The sequence below is a fragment of the Passer montanus genome, unplaced genomic scaffold, assembly GCF_014805655.1.
Source record: "Passer montanus isolate IOZ18808 unplaced genomic scaffold, ASM1480565v1 scaffold166, whole genome shotgun sequence".
Taxonomy (NCBI): Eukaryota; Metazoa; Chordata; class Aves; order Passeriformes; family Passeridae; genus Passer; species Passer montanus.
In genome coordinates this window covers 41,497-68,127 of record NW_024363827.1, presented here as the reverse complement: position 1 = coordinate 68,127, position 26,631 = coordinate 41,497, and the positions used below count along the sequence as shown (strand labels likewise).

General features: G+C 39.0%; 1 protein-coding gene across 2 annotated transcripts in view; it reads right to left on the bottom strand.

Moving 5' to 3' along the window:
- Positions 1-17,595, bottom strand: part of SLC44A5 (solute carrier family 44 member 5) — a 67,300-nt gene extending 49,705 nt beyond the window's left edge. Inside the window, exon 1 of one of the 2 annotated variants that reach the window (XM_039703665.1) lies at positions 17,384-17,595. In XM_039703665.1, the coding sequence (XP_039559599.1) occupies positions 17,384-17,420 (37 nt within the window). In that variant the 5' untranslated portion in view covers positions 17,421-17,595. The other variant, XM_039703664.1, reaches the window with a different exon arrangement.
- Between the last annotated feature and the right edge of the window lie 9,036 nt (positions 17,596-26,631).

Below are 26,631 nucleotides of genomic sequence, written 5' to 3'. Positions count from 1 at the left end.
CCACAACAGCTGAAGGGTTGTTTCACCCAAACATTACTGAATACCAATAGATCATGTCTGCAAAGCAGTGTCTGGTAAATTACACTACATAAAGCTGCACAATTTAACATATGACATGTGGATAGTTCAAGGCATTTCCAAAGCTTGAAAATGTCTTATTTTGCCTTTAAAAAGGGCATTCTTTGAAGCAAGCACCCACAGTTTCACTCAAAGTCCCGCTGCTCAAATGTGACCAACTTTTGCACTTCGTTACTAGTATTCAGTATGATATTAGAATACAGAAATAAAATGGGGATTTGGTGACTCATGACTATTGCTACTGTAACAGGTTAAATTTTATGTTTATTTAACATTGTACATAAAATGGATTACTATTATGAATGCCTGTCTTTTTGTACAGTCTCTGTACAGCATACTGTCTGATATAATGAACAAAGCACCAGCTCTCCCTGGTTGTTTCTGAACCATTAGATATGCACTGACAATTAAGAGTTTGTAAGGCTATGTTAATTAGATGCAGTATTTTAACATGCAGACACATTTTCATTTATTTTTCCTTCATTTCTGAGACTTCTGCCACTTACTGTAGGATGTGCTCTGTAGTCTTAGCAGTGTTAACAATGGCTGTGTGTCTGGAACAGTGAATATATTCTCTAAATTATAATACAGGCAGACGCAATTTAATAATATATTTGAGCAAATAAAGTTGCTTAGAAAGGGTCAGAAGCCACCCTTTATTCCAATTTTTTCACTTATTAATAGAAACAGACTTCTACTGTATTCTCTATTTTGTCTTCATAAAAGATAATACTTCATAAAGAAAATACTCTGGAATCAAAAGCTTGACTTTACACAAAGCCTACTGTGTTCTTAGACAAAAGAAGAGGACTGTGACTATTCATGTTTTCTGTTTCTATAGGCTTCTAAAGGAACAACATATTATGCTAAGTTGATCTGCATCTTTGGAGCCAGGTTCTATTCCTAGGACTGTTAGCAAATAAACAATCCACTATAAGTTACAGGCTTTTATTCCACAAAGGGACTTCTTGCCATTTCCAACATACACAATTAATGAGAGATTTTTACACACTAAAGCAGAAAACAACATCTCCATACATTTCCTTATTAGGTATTACAACAAAGACATTACTAATTGAATGCTGATCTGAAAACTGTTTGAATAATTTTGTATGTAAGAGAACTAAGTCTGGAAAATTTCAAATTAGCTAGATATCTGTAAAAACTGATACACAGCGACTTCTAAACTTGTACACAGACTGACTTGCAATGCTACTATACCAAGCACTATGCATTATGAGAAAAGTCTTTCTAGGAAACAACCCATTTCTTGCAGAAGCAGGTGTCAAGTGAGTGTCTAAAGCACAGAACTAGCTCAGATTTCCCCTCCATTTCAACAGAAAAATACATTATATGCTCATTTAATAAGACTAGATTTATTATAACTTGTTTGAAGATTTTCCATTTTGTGATGGGTAACCTAAACCTAATTTGGAACTTGTCTTCTATTGCTGTTGGTGTATCAATTTAGAACAAAACAACTGAAAGTATAATCCTAGATGTAAATCCACAGACATAGTAGCATAAATAACAGTCCTGAATGCTCAGTCTAGACTGAAATTATTATAGGACTAAAGCCCATAGATATGTGAATCATTAGATGTGTACCAGCTATATGCAGAATTAATGAAGATGTGACCACAAAAGACAAAATCCTCTGGGAACGCTTCTTGTTGTTCAAAAGAAAGGGTACTCAGTGATAACCCAGCCCACTATCTGCTTCATTATAGGAATGGACCATGGGCCTTCTTTGCATCTTAACAAGTGCTCAGAATCTAAAAACTGGGCATTTGGTTAAATACAGATGCTGAATCAGACCCTCACTGTTTTCTAAGAGGGAGGAGATATTCTTACAGACTTCACAGCAGCTCCAGAATACGACACACTTGTTATACATAAACAACATGAAAAGTGTATTCCACCTGCTGGAGGGAGAGAGAGGGAGGAAGGAAGGAGAGAATCACAGCCCACTGTAGATACAAACATTTAATGTGAATGTTTAACACATGAATATTTAATAGACTGACAAGTAACTTGTGTAGAAGAAACATCTCAGACAAATCAAAACCAGACCAAAATAGGAGGCAAAAATTAGAGTTGTGAAAAAATATGAGAAGATGGAAGCCGTATGAATAAGAATTTGGTTTACTCTGATGAAAGATCAGAAAATTCCTTCCCAGTCTCAGAAGTAGAACAAGTCTCACCTCCTTACAAAAAGTCATAAAGTCTCACAAACGCGAGCATTTTACAGTCCTAGACTCAGCTTTATGCACTGCAGATGTACCTTAACATCTTGAGAATAACAGTAAGCAATAAAATCATAATGTATACAAGAACTTGCTGACTGGAAGTTCTGGTACTATTTTCTCAGCTAAAACGGCTTAATATTAGGCCCAGATTCCTAGAAGTTAATCGATGGTTTAATCTCCCACTCATTCCTAGAAATTGATGTCTTATATTTGGTAAATATTAATAATCACATAAATTTTAACTGGAAATTAGTTTCTGCTCTTATGTATGTAACAAGATTGCAATATCCTGTGAAAACTGTGAAATCCTAGGAACTGGAAGCAAAGTAAATTTTGAAAATTGAGCTTTTAGCATTACAATTTTATTGCTGAATCAACTCCAGTGCTTTTTTCTTAGGGTCATCTGGCACTGTAAAGAATAATCAAGAAATAGTATGCTACTAATAAACAACTAATACATTGTTATTATTGCTGTTGTTGTTACACATCTCCATTAAAACTGCAATTTTTGAAGTGGCACACATTAACACCCAAGTTACTTACACTTTTCTCTTCAATGTATGAAGCCAGTTGCTAGTACACAGATACTAAAGAGATGGACTGAAAAGACGTAAGCTTAACACTCAGCTATGAAGGTACTGCTAACATGCTTTTGCCACATGGAATTTATAGCAGTAAGGTTTCTGTGGCTAGTGCTCTTGGTGCTACTCTGTCTTTCCCAATGGTATTCTAAGCAAATGCCCTCAGGATGCCATGTACCTGGAGCCAGTGCAGGTCACAGCACTCTTTTTATGGCCTTCAGATACCGTGCTTAAACTATGTAGGTAATGCCTACAGAAGGCATCACCACAGGACACCTAATCTCACCTCTTGAGACCTTGAGGGAATTGCACATCAACAGAAATGTTATGGTCTGCAGTCTGAATTTTCTTTCTCCAATGAGACACCACACCATAGTATTCATTGTGATGAACCTCTGGTTGATGCAAACAAAAGGTATTACAAAACCGAAGTGACAGTTTGTAGAGGGAAGATCTCACAGTGCATGCTTGTACCCGACTTTTTCCTATGTTTCGTTAATCCACCCATCTCTTTAAAGAATGGAAAGTGAGGAGAAAGACATTATAGCTGTACTATATTATGTATAAATGCAAAATATGTGAATTTATTATGAGCACTCACTAAATATTCCAGATCTCTAGAGATGCTAAAACACCCCAAATTATTAACTAGCAATTTTGCAACAATTTAATTTTACCTCCTGTTTGTTTCCATGTGTGGACTGTGAGCATACACATACATAGATTTTAAATTTTAATTGGAAGGATTTTTTTCTCTGTGACTCTAAAATGCAAGATTTTAACACTCCAAGGTGACATGTGTCCACATGCTATTGCATAATAACACTTTTTGTCACCTATATTTAGCCAGCAGGCTACACATATCCTTTCCAGTTGAGCAGAAGTGACTGTTCTGCTAAGAGAGCAATCCCTTTGTAATAGGGACATCTTCCTGGAATTATTCTGGCTAAAAAATAAGTAGAATACGTTCAAGGATTTGTAAGTGCTATTTCCACTATCTGTAACCTCCAATGTTCCAGGTCCTGTAATCTGTTTCCTTCTGTTCTGTCAATGTCCTTCAACCCTCATTTCCTAGTTCACATTCTTAAGTAATTCTCCATCCTGAATCCCAAATTATTCTCCTTTCTCTTTCTAACCACATTTTTATTACCATTCTGCTGCCATATATGAAATGAGACTGCTCCATTCTGTTCACCCTTAGAGATAAAAATGTTTTATACATTTTTAATGTGAAGAGCTGGTCCAAAATCAAAAGGCCATATAAAAAGGTACATAAAGACCAATCAAATAAAGGGACTGCTGCATACTATATCTGCTTTCTATATCTGAATACATAGCACTAATTAAATATCTCAGTGAGCAGAAGCATTTGGCTAGCCTCCTCTGAAGTGGTGTCATTTACACTACACCATTGCCCATTAAAACAAAATCAGCTCTTCATGTCCCCTAAAACATTTTGCCAGCCAAGAATCAATGTGTTTTGAAGCCTGTCACAAAAAATAACTATGAAGAGTGACATCAACATTCCAACAATACTGTAAATTATAAACCAACCAGAAACTAATTTGAAAAAAGAGATATTTTATAGAAAGAACCCTATGTTGACAGAGAGATCAATAAAGGGAAATGCCAAAAAAAAAAAGACTTTATGTTACAAGAAGAAAAATACTCGATATACATTCCTTTCCTGTGTATAATACAGCATTACGAATTTGAAACTTGAGATTCTAAATCTTGCAAATCTTTTTTAACTTCCACAATTAAAGACAGGTATCTGCATGTATTCCACAGGAAAGGGCCCAGGTTATGTTTTTCCTGTAAGTCGAATGAGACTTGAACTAGTCTGAAATAATGGTTCAGAAACTCCATCTTTCTCTACTGCTTCTAAATTGTACCTTCTCTTTTTTTTTTATAAGACAGATGGGGTTCTTAAAGAGCAACCTAAATTCGTGTGGCAATTACTACAGAATTCCAAGAAAAGCAGCAAATATATGCATTAAAAATAGCAAGAAATTTTGAAGTTTTCTCATGCTTTAAGCAGAGAAATTCTCTCATGCATTCACCTCATGCCAGAGAAACTGATGCCAAAGTATCAGAAGTTTTTTTACTGCCCTTTTACTATTTTCTAGAAGGTTTTCTTTACTCTAGTAAACCAGTTTGGGCTCACCTAAGGTGAAGAGAGTAATCTATAAACTGGACTAGAGGCGTAAATAAAATGAAAAGAAGCAGTTGTATGGGATCCTGTTACAAGCAAACCACATGGACAGTAATTTAAAAGTTGAGATCACTGTCAATAAGCCAAGAGGAAAACAGGACTGGTTGACAGATACACTTGCCTGGTGGGAGAAGCTCGGTTTCCAATCTCAGAGTACTGACTTCATGCTAAAGAGCTCTCAGAAAAAACAAAACAATCAAATAAACAAAAAACCCCACACAAAAACCCAAACAAACAAACAAAACAAAACAAAAAAAAACCAAAACCAACTTATTCAGGACTTTCCTTGGCCTCTTAGCCAGAGCATCCTCATACAGGAACCACTCTGTTGAAATTTTTACAGCAGTAGAGCTCTTCCGAATGTTTGCCTGTTCAGACTCCCCAGTCACCTAAACAAGACATGTTATTGCCAAGACAGTATGTGGTCTGTGCAATGGCAGTGTTTATTTTTTTTGTGAGTGCTACTTCCAGGATGGCAGGACTGGTGTTTTTTTGGTTTTTTTTTTTTTTTTTGTTTGGTGCTGTTTTTTTTGGTGTCTTGGGTATTAAAACAGGGCTGATCAAATGTTTTAGAATGCTAATGTTTACAACTTCTCAGACTTCCTTCCCTGTCAATGCAGCAATAGCAATATTTGTTCTTCAGCTTAAAAGGCACAATACCAGATGTCCATCTAAACTGTGATTACTGGGGCTTGATTAATGATTCAGTGGAATTAAAAAAATCCTCTGGAGGAGAAAAAATGAAGTCATGAAAAAAACTGAATAGAAGGCAAGTGGAAATGGAAACAATCAGGTAAGCAAGGGAAACAGGAACAAGATGATGCAGAAGGATAAACTGAAGAACAATCTGTAGCATAAGTGTAGGAGAGTTTATAAGCCTGATCAAGTATCCAAGAACAGCAACAAATTACCCATATGTCCTTCACTGAAGACAGGTCCACCACAAGTTGCATTTAGTAGGCAATCTAAAAGCACTGAGTTAAAATGGGACTTTGGTTATCCTGACAGCTGCAAAATTGAATAAACTATTCAAAAAATCAATTTCTGAATCAAAATTTTGAATCTAAAGCACAGCACTTTTGTAATTAAGAAGCGTGAACTGAAAGAAGTTCAAATCCTAGCACGTTTTCAAGATATAATTAATATTATGACTTACAAAGAGTTGTTTCTTGAATCTTAACCATCAGCAATAATTTCTTTTAATGCACCTAAACATTTTCTAGTTAATAGTACACTCCCGTCCATTGAATCTATTTAAGTCAAACTATAACTGTAGTAAACTGTGCATAAATGAGAATTTGATAGTCACAATAAGTTATTACTTGGTCTTGATTTCTGGATAATACACTAATGAAATTATTCCTGAGTGCTAACAACAAAGACAAAACCCTGAAGATAATGAGCATGTACTGGTAAAGTGCAGAATGAGATGACAGTACATATATACCCTGAATGCTTTAGGAAATGCAATAAGGAACTTGAACAAAAGAAAATTACCTGAAACACAACCATGTGTTTTCCTATTATTAATAGACAAAATGAAGGTTAACAAATACTTTTCTTCTTGGAGTACCTTTTGTAAGAGATCTCAATCACTAAACCTAATCAAAGCTTCTATAAAAACTGAAGGGATTAATACAGATTAAATGGGACAAGTTGGGAATACTAGGACACAGAAGACTGACTTTCTAGTCTCACATGCCAGAAGGCTGCTCCAAATTGCTATTCTATTCTAAGGATGGAAGCCAATGCTTTTCAATCCCAGGCTTTTTTTGACATACCAATAGTTATCCTCAGCCTCTCTTCCTGCTTCACTACAGGCTAGGAAAAGAAGTAAAAAAATGCTTGACTTGCGGATTACTGTCCTAAAAATCTGAAAATTAAATCAGTTTGCCAGTGACTCTACAGTCTTGCAAAACGCTTTTGATATTATTTTGTGCCAAGACATAAAATAAGTCCCCATTTCCCTCACTCTGATTTGGATACCTACCCTACTAAGCCCTACTTTGATAAGCAACTTGTGCTGGAACACTGAAGCAGCTATGTGTCTTCACAGAACATACAAAAGCCATCATTCAGACTTAAAGAAAAAGAAAATATGGCAGTGGATTGGCCCCCCACTCTTCAAATACTTCCCACCCACTAGAGAATTCAAACAAAAAAACTGTTCTACAGTGCACATTCCATCCTACTGGTATTCCCAGAATAGAAGTGTTTCAATTGTTTGGCACAGTGCATCACCAGGAATAAATACATCAAGCCAACCAGAGCTTGCATTAGGTATTAAGACCTATTATTTCTGGGATACTCTGACATTTTGTCACAATATCAATACAATTACATTTTCAATTGCTTTGAGTGCTACTGGGAAATGGTCCTGAAGCATGAACAACTTCTCACACATTCTGCAAGTCTCTCATCTTGAGCAACACACAAGCATTAAATCCTAACAAACAAGATGCTTCCTTTACCCTATTAACATTTCCTCATCTTTTTCTAATGTGATAGTACCTGGCAACATTTTTCTTACTCAGTACTTCCCACAGAAGATTTTCTTATGGCCAAAATATTTCTTTTATTACAGATTCAGTACGTTAACTCAGCATAAGATTTGGAAAAAATTTGCAAACAACTTTCAGCTGTACAGAAAATCTGCTGCAAACTACTTTCTACCTAGTTCTATAAAACCTGCAAAACAAATTAACAGAATCACCTCCAACAACTTATTGATCAATGTTTATCTCTACTGAGGTGTTGTCAAAGAAAATGGCAGGTTTGCTTCAGGGGTCCGTCATGCATTACAGAGGATTCACAGCTGCAAGTCAAGTACAAACTCCTCCTGAGAGAAATCTTATGTTCTACATAAGATTATATTTTGGCAATCTGCAATCACCTAAAAAAAAAAAAAGTTCCAATGGTGAAATATGCTGCAAATATAACACAGAAAAAAGCTTCAGATTCCTTGCTTTTTACTCATATTTATTTTGACGTAGAATTGAAACCAACAGAGTGAGAACAGGAAAACCATAAAATTCCTCTAAAACAGAGAACAACAATGAAGAAGCATGTGATAAACTAAAACTGTATTTTTGTAACAAGAAGACAGATTGATAGAACAGAGAGAAAGACAGCAATAATGAAAGACAAAGCAGATACTCCAGATGCAGGGATGATGTCAAAACTGATGCATGTGGTGACAACAACTATACTACAAGAACTCGACATCTATACTAATAATGTGCATAAACTTTCTTTACCCTCAGAGGCATCTACATTAGCAACATTAGCAGCATTTGGTTGAGGGATTGTGTGAAATGGTCAGGAGGAAGCTGTGAGTAGCCACAACATAACAACTTACCACATCTTTTGTAGTGCAGCCAAAGCAGCAGAGAAAGACAACGTAATATATAGCTGTCATCAAATATAAACATAGCCCACAAAAATAAAAGCACATAATTTGATCTTCTGATCAAATATTTAGCTTTAATCTATCTTTGGAAAAGAAAAGGTAAGGACATGTGAAAAGTAAACCAATCCCAGTTTACTCCGCTTACTTCCCTGTAAGTGGAAATCCTGTACAAGACCATGGCAAGGAAAAGCAAACACATATGGCTTTGCCCTTTATTACACTAATCATGACTGATATCAAAGTTAAAATGCCCTACCATCAGGAAAACATGTTTTAAGATAGTGCCCAGCTATGCCAAGGGTTTGCAAATGCTCATCATGTCTGGGTGAGAGGATGAGCAGACAGGCCAAGACAGTGCAAGCTTTTCTGAAAGGTCAAAAAAAGCACAGCTATACCGACTAGAGTCCTACCCTTCCCCAAGTGCTCTTGGGGTCACACAGTGAGAACAGAAGCTACTTCCTCTTTCATTTATTATGCAGGCTACAAGCAGAATGTTACCCATAAATAAGTGAATCTTTCCAAATGCAGAGCAGTCTGTATTAAGGACCACTGTCATTCAGTTGCCCTTGTTTGGTCGAGCAACTACAACTTATTATTTTAAAGGCAAAATCAATACAGGCCAATTCAATTCTTTAAAGCAAATTCACTGCAGGATGCCTTTTAAAGATAATCCTTGGTACAGACATAAAAGTATGATACTTTGTCTTAAAGTATGACAGAAAATGGTTAGACAACACATTTTAGCGCAAGCCCATTAAGACTAGTCAAAATGTAACAAACTTTAATTCCCACATTAAGTGTAATACTATCATTAACTGATCCCACTAACTGAACTGACCCAACAGCTTAAAACAAGTCAAAAAACAGTGACCAAAAATACATTAATTGACCATCCACATCCCCCAAGAGTCACTCTGTGGGGAAAAAAAAGAAACACTTCCCCACACAGTTGCTTTATCATGCCATCCTTTCTTACAATATTTTTCTTACACTTTTGAGGGAGACAGAACATAAATAAACAAGATTTGTAGGATTTCTCATATATCTTATTCTGCCAGTGGTTACAGTGTACAAAACAGGGAGGAATCTTGGAAAAAAAGTTGGGGGGGGTTTATTGTTTTCTGCTTGCAGAGCCACAATTCCAGGTGTACTATACAACTTCATTGATTGTCATTGGCTCAGAATTCTAGTGCACTTGTTTATTTGTTTTCCATCTCCACTTATAGATTCACTTGATTTGGGGTTACTTTCACTTTGTTAAGAAATTTTCTCTTCCTATTCTGCTTGTCAGTATCCCTAACCACTCATTCACTACCAACAGATTTTTGATTCCCTCAGTTGAAAGGAAAACCTTTCATTATAAAAGGATTGGAAGAAAAGGCCAAGTTTCCAGTAGCTGAGCTCTCTTTATTATCCTCTCTACATTTCCAAACTAAGCTTCCAGACAGCTGCCAAGATGGTTGTTTTCCCTCAGACTGGAGACCAAAATGATGGCTAACCTCAAGCTTGTGGACTGGTGTTACATGGCTCTTGCCACAACACTCAGTCATTTGGGAAAAACCTATCAGTATAAATTAGAAAGGATCTGCTCTGCATGAACTGCATAACTACAAAGAGAATATAATGTAACATTATGTTACTTGCTTTCCAAATGAAATTATGTATTCCTAGTTATAATAATTCTGTTAGCAATATATATATACATATTATATACATATTTACTTAAATACACACACACACACACACACATATATATGTGTGTGAAAGAACTGTATTATCTCACAAACCCTACACAAACCTTTAAATTACTTATGGGGGTAAATATTATAAGAGTTCAAGAGTATTGGTCACAGGGCACATCACTTCCCTGTTTATAGCAGTTGCTTAGATGCTAGCACAGATATTGCATTGTACTGAAACCAACAAAAAGGCACATTCATAGATACAGCTTATTGCCTTTTGTCTGATAGAATAAAGCAACACAGCATAGGAATTATTTCTCATTCTGCCAGGGGGGGCGGGGGGAATCTAAAAATAAATACTGTATTTTGCTACACTTAGCTAGTTTTTAGCAACCTGATCACATCCAAGAAATCATTACTCTTATAGAAAAATATTAATTATGAAAAAAGTTAATTTTAATGTAATATCCCCTAAAATAATCTTATATAATAAATACGAGAGTTATTATTCCACATATTCATTTATTTCAAAGTATACTGACTATAAAGGACACTTACTCAGCTACCAAATTTCACAGCACATCAGCATGTACAAGTCCAGATCATCTGCATGCAATAGATACTCACTTTCTTCTCTATACAATCAACTGCGCAGAAGAGATAATTATGTGGTATCCCCACCCACTCATGTTAGAGCTCCTCTTTCTGGTGAAACATATTCCTAAAGTACAAATGGGTTCCCACTCTTACCACATCAGAAGTACACACTAAATAATCTATTTTAACAGATTATCTATTGATTTAAAGGAGGTACAAGCATGGGACTTCCTGCTGAAGAAGTAACCCACCAAACATCTTTTGGGAAGCTTAATAAGTAGTGCTCTTTATGGAGAGGATCATTTTAAGCAAAACTTCTTTTTCTTGGCAGATGTCAGAGGTCAAGCAAAGACATCATTACAGGTTTTAGTAAAACAGAAGACCTTTGACATCAAAGTGAAGGCTCAACAGAGTACCTTCAAAGAGTACAGTCACTTCTGCAGCTCTATTCGGCACAATCTAGGAGGGAAAGGATTATTTCATTTAGGTGAAATTAGGCTGGAAAAATGCAAATATCCCTTAGTTAGAAGGAACAGTCAGATGTATCCCATCTCTGCCCATGAAAAGTTGCCCATAATTTGTATGGACATGTGGACAGCACTGAATTTCTACATCAGCAGTAGACTCTGTGGGATTATCCCACAAGAGAGAGATTCCCTCCTGGCTACTTTTATTTCTGGGTGCTTATAGCATCCCAGCTGCTGCAAAGTGCCACAGCAGATTAATTTGATAAAAACTCTTGATGCTTCATATGTATTGCAGCTCTATTATTTGGAATGGCAGGTATGAAGCTATTTATATCTATACCTGGAGAGAACTGAATTCCAGAGACTGGAATTCCAGTACCATAAAAGCTTGGTATCAACAAATTTAGACTGACAATATGAAAAGGGGGGGAAAAAAAGCAGAAGCATTCACATAAAGTTTAAGTTACACAGGTCTTTTGTCCAAAATTATACTCAGTCACTGCTGGGATCTGCTGCCTAAGAATACTTAGATATCAAAGACATCCACTTAACTCTAACAGTCACCAGGCATTTATTTCTTGTCATCCTAGCAAAAATAAAACACAGGTTTATTATAAACTTTTTTTCCCCCGCAGTTACTTATTAGACTTGTCACCACTTTCCCACACCATCTTCATGGACTTTGAGTCCTGTGTATCACACCACCTCCCAAGTAAGTGCTCACAGAAAATAAAGTTGAAAGGAACTTTGAAAGGTTCTTCTGATAGTCTTCTTCCAGGATTTCTTGGGTACTTCTTCACTGTTTCTTCAACCTCTGACTGAAACACCTTCTTCAAAGTCCCAAATGATTCAGTACAAGTTCCACATATGGAAATCTAAACATTCAGGTTCACTTATATGTTGTACAGTGCATAGACATCATATTTTCCTTACCTTCACTGTAACAAAGTAAGGTTGTTAACAAATTTGGGTATTTATCTTCCCTGTATTAAACAAATCAGAGTATTATTCCATAAAACACACCTTGTTCCTAACCTCATAGGAAAGCTCTTACATTTATGTGCTTTAATAGTCCTAAGTTAATGTAATTTACACTACCCCTAGATGCTTCTGTATTATTTTATTAGACAATAATATTATGTCAGACTCCCTGACATAATATCCAAATGCTAAGGAATCACATTAGCAGATTTTGTAAGTCTGACTGCCTCTGAGCCAGATACTAGTCACAGGAAATTCAAATAAACACAGTTAAGCAACTGTGAATGCGACGTGCCTTTACATTTCAGGAGTGAATGCAAACACATTTTCTCATATCCAAGTGAAGATCAGTTACTGAATTTACTAAATCACCTCCACATTTCTGTGTGTTTAACTCTAACAACATTTTTTCTTCTGACCAGATGATTATGGCCAATTTATTTTATTTTTGCTTATTATATAACAGTAACAACTAATTAACCTTTGCAGAATGAGATATTTATGACTCTAATATAAGGATACAGCATAGAGAAATACAGGCCTAGTAGAACAGGAGAGACAGAGAAGCAGAGATGCCAGATTGGATGATAATACACTATACAGGCTTGGGATGGTAGTAGAGAGAATTTGTCCTCAACTATGTATTAGTATCCTGTTGTTAAAATATATAACCAAGTTTAATTAGTCAACAAGAAGCCTAGCTTATTAAACCCTTTCTAGATAATGTTCAGTGACAGTTATACATAACCCATTCAATAGAGTATAACTATGCATAACAGTTCCATTAATCTCCTTAATTTAGGTGTTCTGATTGTATCATCCTTCTTCATGGCTGAGCCAATACCTTCCTACCAAGAATGGCTCAGCTTAAGTCAAAAAACTAAAAGATGTACAAAGCTCAAGTGTTCAGTTCTACTCAGTGTAGAACCTGGATACTTTCAGATACTCTAGAATCTTAATTGGACTTGAAAATGCAGTAATTAATTTGGCTCAAGAAATACAAAAAAGTGCTAGACCACTAGGTGAGGAAAAAATGTATTACCTAAATCCTACCAGTTTTATTGCCTATTCACTTACTGAACAAACCATCTCTGGTATGGAGTACTTTTCATATTTTCACAGAACCACAAAATGGTTTGAGTTGGAAGTGACCTTAAAGCTCATCTCATTCCAACCCTTTGTCATGGGAATGGACACCTTCCACTTGACCAGGTTACTCAGAGTCCCTTTCAACCTGGCCTTAGACACTTCCAGTGATGGCGCAGCCACAGCTTTTCTAGGCAACCTGTTTCAGCACCTAATCACCCTTGGAATAAAAAACTTCTTCCTTACATCCAACCAAAATCCTCTTTCAGTTAAAAAAAACTGAACAATCTCAACTCTTTTGGCCTTTCCTCATAGGAGAGGTACTCCAGCCTGTTAACCATCTTTGTGGCCCACCTATGGACCTGCTCCAAGATCCCTGCCTTGCTTGCATTGGGAATGCTGGAGACAGATGCAGTACCTTCAGGTGGCGTCTCACCAGAGTGGAGTAGATGGGCAGAATTACCTCCCTCATCCTGGTGTACCACTTCTTTTCATGCAGCCCAGGACACAACTGGCTTTCTGGGTTGCAGGTGCACATTGCCAGTCCAGCATCCCAAGTCCTTCTTCTGCAGCCTTGCTCTCAAACCATTCATCCCCCAGCTTGTGCTGAAAATGGGGATCACCTCACCCAGGTGTAGGACCTTGCACTTGGCCTTGCTTGACTTCAAGCAGCTTGCAGATCCTCAAGCTTGTCATGCTCCCCACCACAAATGGCATCCCTTCCTTTTAGTGTATCAACTGAACCACTCACCTTGGTGTCATCTGCAGCTGTGCTGAGGGTGCACTTGATCTCATTTATTTCGTTGATGTACATACTGAATAGCACTGGTTTCAATATGAACACCACTCATTACTGATTCTCACATGGATACTGAACTAGTGACTGTAACTCCTGGGACAAGGATGTTGTGGAGAACATTACCACAGAACCAGACAAAAAATGAAGCAGCATGCTGAGAGAGAAATTTCACTCAAAATGACCTGTCTGCAGTAAAAAACAATAGAGAATATACTACAAAGTGTTTAAAATTCTTAAAATTCTGCCCAGCCTCCCAAGTTTATTCCACAGTGAATAATTTTATGTAAAGCTAGGATGCTGGCAAAATCAGGTATGTCTGAAGCTCTCTAACTACGTTCAGTAGATCCACCCAAAGAGTAAATGATTTATCCCACCTAAAACATGCACAACAAAGCCTAGATGAAGTCAACCAAACTTATGTCAGAGAAGAAAGGTATAAGCCATATGAATCTGCACTTCACCATTTGCAACACTTCTGAGTATATTAAAATATTAATAAAGTATTAAATTGAGTTTCATTTTTAATATGAACCTACCCCACTGGTATGAAATTTGAACCTCAGAAGGCAAAATGAATTACATACCACATGCACAAGGATTTACCAGCAGTAGCTAGGGAAGCTTTATTTGCAGTAGTGTCACAGCCAATAGCTTCCACAGAGTACAACACTGCTGTGGCTAAATAGCCCATTTTCCTCAGTTTGAGGATGCCCTTCCTGTATGGCACACATACATAACTGGAGGAAATTAAGAACAGTAAATGCAGGCCAAGTGACAAGAATGACATCTTGATAGTGTCACAGTTCCTCAAAACCTGTCCCAAGTGAAACAGAACTTCCTCAGCTTGGAAACATAAAAAATATAATTCTTCTCAGGAGAAACCTAACATGATCACTTCACAGCAGTAACTAGGAAATCACAATTAAAAACTCAAGTTTTGGTTGCATCCATTACTGCCAAAAAAAAAATCAGGGGTAGTTCTTCCTAGGGAAGATCTAAAAACACAGATATAAAAAAGCTTGATGAATCTGAGATGGAAATAATAAATTTGGCCGTCTCAATGTTTCTTAAAATAGTGATAAAAGTTTTTGTTAAAGATGTCATCATCCCTTTGGTCTTCAGTGTCCATTTGTAAGGTAAAACTGAACTGCAGTTCACTGATACAGGAAATTGTTTAAGGGACAATCACTGATTCTACAATTAAGTAAACAATAATTTCAACATTCATTTCAACAGTCACATGACAGCATTTAATACTGCAGTCACATGAAAGAATAGTACTGCTTCCCTTAGAAAATAAAACTCCACTCACTCCTAAACCATGCACTTGACTAATCTCTTCTAAAGAATCAGATTGATGACACAAGTTAAAAAACTTTATATGAGAAATATTTGCCTTTGTGATTTATAAATGCTGTGAGGAATCCTTGAGATTCCAAGGAAAGAAGTTTAGCACATCTATTCCTCTGAAACAAATGCAGGCTAATAAATAACTAGCTGCAGACAAAGACAACAAAGTCAAGAGAGTAACTATTACAGCAATCTAATTTAAAAGGAAAACTATATTACATATCCTCAATTTGAAAATGCTACACTTTCCGTTAGATCCTGAACATTATGGTATCTAATAAGGGAAAGAACCTTGCTTCCCAACACAAGAGTATAGTAATTGCTGAGAATTTATGCAAATGTAGTAACACAATAAGCATTACTACTATTAATATCCATACATGTAAATGAACTAAAACGAAGTAAACCCACTGAGGAAACAGCTCAAATAGCAAAAAATCTACAATTCTTCAGAATGCTGCCTTCCTCCCTAAAGGTGAATGAAAAGATTCAACCTTTCTTACCCATGTAACATGATTTCAAAATGAAGTTTAAAAGATTACTGTATTATGACAGTAAAACACCTGGTATCACTCATCATGACTTTACTAGAGGGTTCTTGCTTACAGACAGCAAATTAGGAAGCATACATAGCACTTATTGAACTCTATTTAAAAGCTATTTTTCCCTTCCTGAATACTGTGTTCCCACTCTTCTTCCAGAATAATACTTCCACTCTTTCTGCCATCAGTGCTGAGTATCTATGATCCTAGGCCTACACTCTCTCTGCAGTAATCTGCAAAACCATTTGAATTCCATAGGAGTAGAAAAAGGTTCTCTCCTAAGTTAAATTATTTCAGACTCACCAATTTTTATTTCACCTTAGCTTTGTGGCTTGTCTTCCCTCCCTAAAGGCTTTTTTTTTTTCATTTCCCTTTTCAAAGGAAGCCAAGCCATGGATTTCCGTTTAGTCAGATCAAGGTTCAGACCATGGCAGTGAATTAAAAAAAAAGATTTTTCCAAGGTGTAAACATGTCACACAGCATGCCTGTGGTACTGAGGCAAAGGCTGCTTTACCAAGCCACGTTTACGCTTTTGCGTAACTCGGCTCATTGCTGGAGGCCTTCGGGGCTCCTGGAGCAGCAGACTAGTCCTAAAGGGGTTTGCTCATTCTGCATGTTTGTTTTGCCCAGGAAATATCGCGCACACTGGAAGAGGAAATCAGCTTTGTAGCAACACCTTCAAAGAAGCTAAGCAGCTTTGCAAACCCCGTGTCCCCCATCGCAAATACATCGCCTTCCAAGGAGCAGTTAAAGCAGAGCCCAAATACCCAGATGAAGCTCTGCCCCCGGTGACCTTCCCGCGGCGCCGGTTAGCAGGACCAGCGGGAAGCTCCCGCTGCACGCGCCGCGAACACCGACAGCCCATAGGTACCACCGCTCAACGGGCTCCGCCCCCGCACACCGCTCCGGGCACCCCCCGGCCCCACACAACGCTTCAGGCATCCCACGGTCGAGTCGGCTCAGCTCGGCCCGGCGTGTGCACCTGCCGCCCGGTCCCTCTCTGCCCCAGAACGCGGACAAAGCGGCCACAACGCACCTGCTCCCGCGGCGAGGGCGGCGGCGGAAGCTCCAGGTCTGCCCGCCCCCATCTCTGCGCCCACCGGCTCTTTCCCTGAACCCATCGTCCTGCTCTGCTCCAGGCCGAGCCAGGCGCTCCGGCGTCCCGGGGTCTACCTCCGACACAGGGAACCCTGCGGCCACCGCACCCCCACATTCGCCAAGGGACACAAACTCCGTCTCCTCTGGTCGCCGCTGTCCGGCCGGGCTGTAAGCAGGCCGGAGGGCAGTACAGGCGCCGACCGCCCCCGCCCCAGCACCGGCGCTCGCCCCGCCGTGCCCCGCGCTCACCGTAGAGATGTGTGGAGGCTTCGCCCTTCCTCGCCATCGTCTCTCGGTGCCCTCCGCGCCGGCACTGCCGGGGTACAGCCAGGGGCCCGGCGCCTTCCCCCGCCGCTCAGAGCGTTCTTTGTTGTCGTGAAGGCATGAGAGGCGGCGGCGGCCGGGCAGCCTCCCGCTCCGCTCAGCCGCGGCCGCCCGCAGCACCGCCCGCACCCCACGCCCACCCTCCCGTCCCGCCGGCTCCGCGGCGACGCCTGCGCCGACCCGCGGGGGCGGTGCCGGTGCCCGGGTCGCGAGGAGGGGGAGTGCGGGCGGAGCGGCCGCGCCGAGGGCCGGCGAGGCGTGCCGGGACGGGTCGCGCGTCGCCAACTTCGCGTGGGCCCGGCGGCAACTTCGGCATCGGGGAGAGCGGGGCCGGACCCGGCGGGCCGTACCTGGCAGGGCGGTTTCCATCCTCCCGCACCAACCGCCGCTGACCGCAGCCGGGTGCGCTGCCCGTCTGTGCCCGTGCCCTGCGCAGAGGCCGGAGGTGTTGCCGCTGGTGGGAAGCGGCCGGCCGGCCCTGAAGCCGCTCGCCGCCCGCCCGGGCCCGCCGGGAAGCACTTCCCTTGGCGGAGCTGTCCGTGCCGCCCGTGCTGAGCGCCGGGCCGGCCGGGCCGCCCTCGGGCAGCAGTCTCGTGCCCAGCAGCCGGCACGGGCTCCCGGGGCTGTAGGAGGGCGAAGCGTTCTTACGAGCTCACCGACAGCCGTCCGTCTGTCCCCCACGGGGGAAGTGTGGTGGTCCTGGGTTGGGGCATGTTCATGATTCAGTCAAAAAACGTCCTCAATGCTGAGAAATACGCATTTCTGGTCATAAAATTTGCTTCAGTTGACATCCTCCTCCATGCGTTTTATCTGAATGGTACAAAGGCCACTTACGAGCAATTAGTCTGATTGCTGAGAGTCTTTTACAGTCATGGCAGCACAAATCACTACAGCAAAAGGCCACTATACACAGATGTCATGATGTTATTAGTCTGTTGTCACTAAGTCCAAGATACAGAGTATTTTCTATGAGAAAACGTTTTGAAATGACTGAAGTGCACCTATCAGCCATTACTTATATTTTCATACATAAGCTTTGGAGGAAAAGGTATTTTTCCAAGGATTGCAAATAAAAGTACCCTTTAAAAAAATGGCTTAAGACCTCAAAAGCACATGGCTCATTTATTTATGAGTAAATTGATGTCCACAGATCATGGAAGCTGTTGCTCTGCTTGTATGGAAATGTAAACCAATCATCTGTGCATTAGTGAGGGTACATGTCTCTTACATACATGGTCTGTGCATCATCAGGTCTTGTAGAGGTAGCTGCCTTGGCTAGTTTCAAGAAAACTAAATCATATTTACAATGTTATCCACCCTCCTAGCAGTCTCAGTTCAGGCCACTCACTCCAATAATTACTGAATTTCACATATGTAGTTTTGTCTGGTAGTAGTGGAAATACTGGGGGCAGTCACTCCTCTTCCCCCCATCCCCCCCTATATATTGAATTGTTAGAATTTATACTTTTAAATATTATATTTTAAAATGAGTACTTGCTTCCTTCAGTCATTCCACTTTATCAGAGTGGGCAGAGATTTATGATCCCGATTTATGATCATAAACCTGGGCAGAGGTTTATGATTCTGTGCACTGCTCATGGACTACAAATTTAATGAGAGTTCCTTCTTAACCTCATCTTCCTATCCTCTAGGCCATTTACCTAGCCTAGCTACCTGAGATGCCTGTCTGTGTTCCAGGAAATGGACCTCAAGTAAATACCTGATATGGAAAAGGGTTGACATACTTTGCTATCTAAGAAGAAATTATTTCATCTCTGATGTTGACTGGGAAAACAATTCAGACAATCTCACCTGCAGAAGAAAGATCTTGTGTCAAAGACTGAGTCAAACATGAGAAAAGCGGCGTAGGACAGCTTTGTAAGAAGGAAGGAGGTGTATTAATGTCTTTTGGCTCATTCTGATAAGGCATGGCAACCTAAAGGTAGCAGGGCATGACCAGATTTGATAGTCAGAGCTTAAGTAGCATGCTTGAGGAAGTTTCAGATATTATTCTTCAGTGTTCTTCTGTTCTCCTTGTGCAGGGGAATGTATCTATTTATAGCTGTATTGGTTTGGCATGGCCTCGTGTGTGCCTGGCATTGGGCCACTGTCAAACCACAACAATAGCCTACATTCAAGAATGAATATTGGAATCTCAACAATAAAAAACATAGGTAATATAGCCTCTTCTACAAATAAATATCTAAGATACATGAGTTTCACATATTGTATATTGCATATATATATGTTAAATATATATAATACAGAGCTTACACAATGTCTATATTGTGTCTATACTATACAGTTTATATAATATAGTGTTTATATCCTCCAGGAGAAGTACCTTTTTACTTCTACTACTGAGCTTCTACTGCTACTGACTACCAGAACCAAGGAACAACTTAAAAATACACTAAAATGAAAGAGAAAACTTGCTAAAAAGCATTCAAAAGGTTAGAATAGTGCTAAAAACTACAAGATAGCTATTCAGATAGATAGAAGGCCATGTAAGGAGGCCACTTTGAGACAGAGCAGATAATTTTTGTATATTCATGTTTCTCTGAAGGGCCTGAGATATAGCAGAAGGAAGTCACCAGGACTAGATAGAATGAAAAGGACAGTAGCTACAAACAAGGAGTAATATTCCTGTATTCCTATAACCTATCAAAATAGGGAACAATTGTGTTCAAGTGAGTAAATCATAAAGGATCACAAAATTTGGCATGTTAAGTGTGAAAGAACAGTAAGGCAGGCCAAAAAAAGAGTTTGACCATTAATTTGCAAAATGGATGCCAAAAAGAATATTTTGTCTAAAGGCCAAGAGGAGGAACAGAATAGGTAGAGTTAATAGGATATTTTCCTTAAGTCTTCTATGCACATATAGACTTGAAGGTGATAAGCATTTTCACAATTTTTTGAAAATACTTCCGATGAAAATCCATAAAACTGTTGACCTTGCCTCTGAATGTTGCAAATACTGAAAACTACAATAATGCAGACAGATTTGGAATATGTGATATATTGGAAAGTATAATTTTTGTGAAGAGAAGTCAAGGCTCAGAGAACTACTGAAGACTTCCCAAGGAGCCAGAAAACATGAAAAGGAGGGCATACAGCTGATTTTCAAGTTATTTGGATTTCTGAAAACATTCCACAAGGCTCCTCATGAAAAAAGTTTTAAACAAAATAAGCCACCATAGAGGGAAAACTTCTTTTATGGCTGAAAATTGTTAAAGGGTGTTAGAATGGTCTATCATTTCTTGCAGCTCCAGGACCCTTCCTGTCCTGCCCTGCCACTGGAGCCCATGCTGGTGCCTGGGAATGCAGGGTCCCTGCCAGGCAGAGTGACATGGCTGCTGCTGCCTTCCTGTTTGTGGTGCACAGTTTTCAACAGCACCTACATGCAGAACTCACCCTCAGCTCCAGCACAGAGCACGGGCAGACATGTCCTCTCCTTTTCCTGGGCTGGCAGAGACAAAAGGTCACTAGTGCAGGCACACACTCCCTGGATGCCCAAGCACATGCCCAAGCACATTCACCTGGTACCCCTGGCCAGATCCCAGCCTCCTTACCTGCCTCAGGAGTGCCTATTTCCAGGCTAGTTCAGCTTGATGCTTGCTGCAAACATATTGCATTCACATATCCCATAGGCACTCAACACTCACAGGTTGCCATGGAGGAAAGGATGGATCCCTGCCTACCTGATGTCTCCTACTCATTGGCAAGTCCAGCTTGAAGTTTGCCAGGAAATGAGGAACACATACGCAGAAGATAATGGCACCCTCAGCATCCAGCACTAGGCACACAAGCTGTGACTTGTGGTCATGCTCCAGTTACTGGTGCTGAACCCCTCTCTCACCTCACCCACAGCAGTCCCTCCCAGTAGAAGATTTTCAGGACACACACTCACTGTACCCACCTCAGCAGCTGGCAGCTAAGATCTCCAATCGCTCCAGTAGCAGATAATGAGACCTCCCCAACACCAGCAGCACCAGTGGGCACCTTACATTCCCAAATGTAACCTTGGTACTAAATCCACTCATGGAGGACCCTTAGTTACCACTTTATCCTTACAACACACATACACATGGGAGAGTGAGATTGGGCTCAGTCAGACAAGTGTACCTACTGCCCTTTTTAGTATTGACTGGTCCATTTAATGGTCCATTCTTTATTTTCTCCTCTGTTCTTCCAGGTGCACTTCCCCTGCACATTCCTTCATTAGTTTCAATAGCTCCATATGTCCATTTCCAACATTATGGACCCTCACATTTGCATCTTATCAGGTGCAAAGTCCCAGTTTGCCTGCAGTTTATTGAGAGGCAGTTTGTTTCTTGTCTTTGTCACTGTTATCTTTGACTGTCAAGTGTGTGTCTACATATTTTGTTTATTGCTTTCCATCTTTTCTTGTTATCTCACTTGTCAAGACCTTTGATCAGATAGTCGTACTGAAATAAACATTCCTCATCAGTTAGTACAACTGATTTGTGTGTCATCCCTGACACCCTTACCATTTGTCAGTCAGGTTTTTCATGTTCTTGTTTATGGCTTCCTCCATTTCAGCACTGAAAAGGTTCATGACCAGATATCCTTAAAGAAGCACACATTTTCCTTCCACATAACCTTATGAAAAATATATTTTTTTTAAATCTGAAAACTAATCAAAATATTTTTAATTGGTGAGGTCACCCATAGACTCTCGAAGGCTTGTATGTTGAGACTCTTGTTCCAGATACCCGTCAAAGATTTAAAAAAGGAGAGGAATACTGAAGTGGGAAAATCTGATGCCAATGGTTATGGGGCTGAAAGAATTTCAGATAAGCTCAGGGAAAAAAAAAAAGTAAAATGGCATGGACAAGGGGTGCAGAGAAATAGGTACATACAAAGATGAGCTTTGAGTTGACCATTACATTCCACATCCTCTTATCACAGATAATACATGAAATTTTTCACTTTGGTGTTCAGAGGAATTTTAAAAAAAAGGGTAACAGGAAATCACACAAAAAGACCACAGAAGTTATACTCTCTATCTTTTTGCAAGAACATGAGTGACTTCATGATTCTGATTCTTTGACACAAAGCTAAGACATTGTGGAAAGTACTCAAAGATGTTATTCACCTTGGAAAAGGAATTGCTCTTTGGATATCAACACATTTTTTATCAAATCTTAGACCCAAAGAGGATGACTGCCCCAAAGATGTTATGCTTGAATGTGCCTGTTTGAATTCAAGTAGTAGGGACCACAAATGAATTTATCAGATGTCTGATTAAAAAGAAGCAACTTGAAGTAGTTCTTCATACTGTAGAAACTAAGCTGTGGTTCCCAACGCATTCAAAAAGAAATCAGTCAAGTTAATGGAAGAGACATCTATGAAGGATTATTAAACACAAGGGCATCACCTCCAGCTCAGGAAACTTATAAATCGAAAAATTTTTGGAGGGTAGAAAAAATTTAGAAAAAGAATTTGTAAGATCACTACATTATTGGTAAATGACCTGAAACCATTTCCTTACCATTCTACATTGCACTACCATAAACTGGATACTATGCAAAATGGATCTTTGGCCTGACAAGTCTTGTTAATCCCATGGCAAAATGAGCTTCAGCTATTCATGTTGCAAACGGCGTCACTGTCACATGAATATTAGTTGAAAATCTCAATTGCCACCTTCTTGTGCTCGTATTCTCAATCCCACTATTCTTCTTCCAGAATCTCCAACCCAAGAAGTCTCCCCCTCTTTACTTTTGCACTGCATGTGCCTCAATAGGGCTATTATCTCAGCTAGTGTTTCTAAACTCTACCTTATACAATTCAACAACAAGCAACAGTTACAATCATTATTGAATTCTGTCTTTATTACGCAGGCATAAATTCTGTCAGCTGTTATGAAAACTGAACTCTTGTGATTTAAGGCATGTTTTGCTTCATGTTTTGTCATTTGCTGCACTTACTAAAGTCTTACTATAAAATTAGTCTCTACATTGTATCAATACACATTTACATGGTTAGGTTCTTGTATACTATTAAATGTTAGCATTGGTATGGTCTTGCAGAGCCACAAACGGAGTTTTACAATATAAATGTTTCTTAAAATCCCACCCACCATAGTATCACGGTGGTGCTTATGTGGTACCTCACCTTTAGTCAGCTTGGGCTAGCAGAGTTGTACCTTCACTGTTCTGGGCTCTAACCTACAAGAGTTAAATTCATTTGCGAGAGGTATGTTCACTACAACTGGACTTTTATTAATATCTGATTCTACAAGAAGAAATGTACCAAACAGTATATCTTGAAGATTTTTAGGCTACTAAAGTGCCAGCTGCAGCATGTTTAGTGCAAAAATGTCCTAGTTACTTCCTTTACACATGACTAGGCCTACCTCTCTTTCTTAATGTTCAACCTGTTTTCATATTTCATGCAAGCAAAATCCATGCTTGTCTAACTAAGCACTTGTTTATTAAAACAGTCCTGAAAAAGTCTCACCATACTTTAAAAAAAAATCAGGACAGGTGATTTTTACATTAAGGCAAGATTCAAAACTGTTCTTCTCTGGTTTCTACTGACTTTCTGTTTCTTCAGAAAGTCAACAGAGAGCAAAATTATTACACGATGCCACTGATTGTTTTTTTTCTCAAGCTCTGTACATCTGTCCCTTCTCCTTCCTTACAATTCAAGTTTGATAGTCGCATAAATGTAATCCAGTGTGTTTTGATGCCATTAAGGAAAAAATATTTGGTTTGTATACATATAATAGTTAAATAAAAAATTTTCAAGACTTAGAGCAGCTATGACTTTGTGATTAAATAAGACTGAAAATTTGACATTAAGTACTGTTTGTGATACCCAGGAATTAAACAATCTAAAAATATAATTGAAAATATTTTATTTCAAGTATCACATTATCTTGATTTTAAGTCATTCAGAGTTTTCCATAGAGATGCTGCTTTCCTTTTTTATTTTTTTTTCCTTTCAATAAATTTATTGTTTTAAAAACCATGAAAAATCTGGGAAAAAAACCTAACCACCCACCCTGAGCCCCCCAACTAAATCCTAAGACAACCCAAGACAAACTAAAAAAATCACAGGAGCTTGCAACAGAAATTTAGAAAAAAAAGTGTTGGGTTTAAAATGTTTTAAGTTACTGTTGTATCAGGGATCAAAGAAAAGCAAAACAGGTCATAATTCTACTACGAAGTTGCCATGCTTGTTATATTGCACTACATCAAAAATTATTCTCCTTTAGAGATTGTGAATTCAGGACCTACACACTAAATTTTACTATGTTTGTTTTGTGCAGTAACTTCAGTAACTCTTAATACATAAATCACTGCAGAAAATTTCCTTTGCTTTCCATTTCTAAAGCAAAAGTTCATTAACAAATGGTAAAATCCTGTTTGTTGTTAACAATTTAAGAAACCCCAAACCTGTAAAACACTTAAAATTACTAATAAAAAATAACAATTCAGCCTAGAATACAGTTGCTAACTTTAAGGGATAAGCATCCTGGCTCTGGCCAGGACCAGGTTAATTTTTGCAGTTGCCAGAAGGCACATGGCCAGGACCCAGAGGTTATTCTTTATCACCTCACCTTTGTTAGGGTGGGAGGAAGGGGCTGCTTCTGGTTGGAGTAGTCAGGATAAATAAGCATTTTGCATATGAATCACTCTCTTTTGCATACTTTTATTATTATTGTTACAGTTATTGGTTATTTTTTCTTATCTCATTGCTGTTTCCAGTAAATTGTTCTTATCTCAACTCATGACCTTTTGTGTCTCCAGTTCTCCTCTCCAGCCTACTATAGGGGGAGTGAGAGTGATTTGAAGAGTCACAGTGGGAACTCTAAATCAGGGAGTACCATTTCTAAACTACAACATTACAAAACAACCCTCTATCTAACATTACATAATGTTTATTTATACTTTTGTATGTTTAGTGGAGGAGCATGGAAAAATATTAATTTGCAGAAATGAAATTCAGAGATCACGTTATTAACTGACTGCACAAACTCAGATTACAACTAAGCAGGGTCAAATCTTGTGCACATAATCCATTTAGCTTGCTCCTGTAAGAATGTGTCTCCCTCCACGTTTCATCATTGGATTTATAGCCCTGAATACCCTTCCATGAAACAGATGCTGAATTCTTCTCTTCAGCCTGCCAATAGGAGGAGGGGAAGAAGGAACTAGTGAGTGGCAGCATAGTTTGGAGAGTCTCAGCATCAGCAATATATTGGGGAATACCATTCCCAAACCATGATGATGAGCAGTAGTTTGTAATGTAATAATCTTACTGTGTTTACTGTAAACACTTACTGTGCTTACATTTACTTACTGAAATGCTAAGTTATGCATTTCAGAAATAAGCACCATGCATTCTGCTGGTTAATATATAAGAGAGTATTCTAGGTTAATAAAGCAACATACTGCGCAGTATAAAATTCTTACTGTAGTAAAAGTTATCAGAGGAATATTAATTAAGAAATATGACACAGTATTAAGCATTTGAAAAATGAAAGGCAGATGCTGTATTTCCTGCTTCAGAGAGACATGCAAAAAACTCTAAGTACACCTTGCGGAAATTTCTATCTATTCTCACTCCTTATGTAAGTAAGTTTGAACCTCAAAGTTCTACTATTTCAGGCTTTGACAATAACTTTGCCATCCTTCATACCCCCCTAATCCCAAGCACTTAGTAGACATGGACTATCTGGGCTTTAAATTTTCTCCTCCAGATTGGCTTTGGGAAAACTATGTTGACAACATATTGTTAAAAGAATTCTCATTTGTTTATCCAAGGAGATGTGAAGAGAGGTAGCAAGAAGGAGAGAAGGAGAGGAGGAAGGTAAGCAAGGGTAAGTGAAAGCTGCATACTGAGCAGCTGATTTTAAAACCCTAATCTACTTGTTCCTTCATTTAGTGGAAATGTCCTGGAATACCTTTGTCTTGGCTCTATGCACTCTTTCCTTTCTTTTTCTAGAACAATTTCTGTTCTTTAACGTCTACAACCCTGCAGGAGATCACAGATGGTTAGCAGCTTTTTACTACAGAAGCTTGCTTCCAGGAAGTACTGACATCTGTCTTCAGAAGCAAGTAGCAAATTTCATATGCAAAGATGTTTCTAGTGTAAGGCAAACCAGGATGACATCAAATGTCATGATGTATTGATGACTC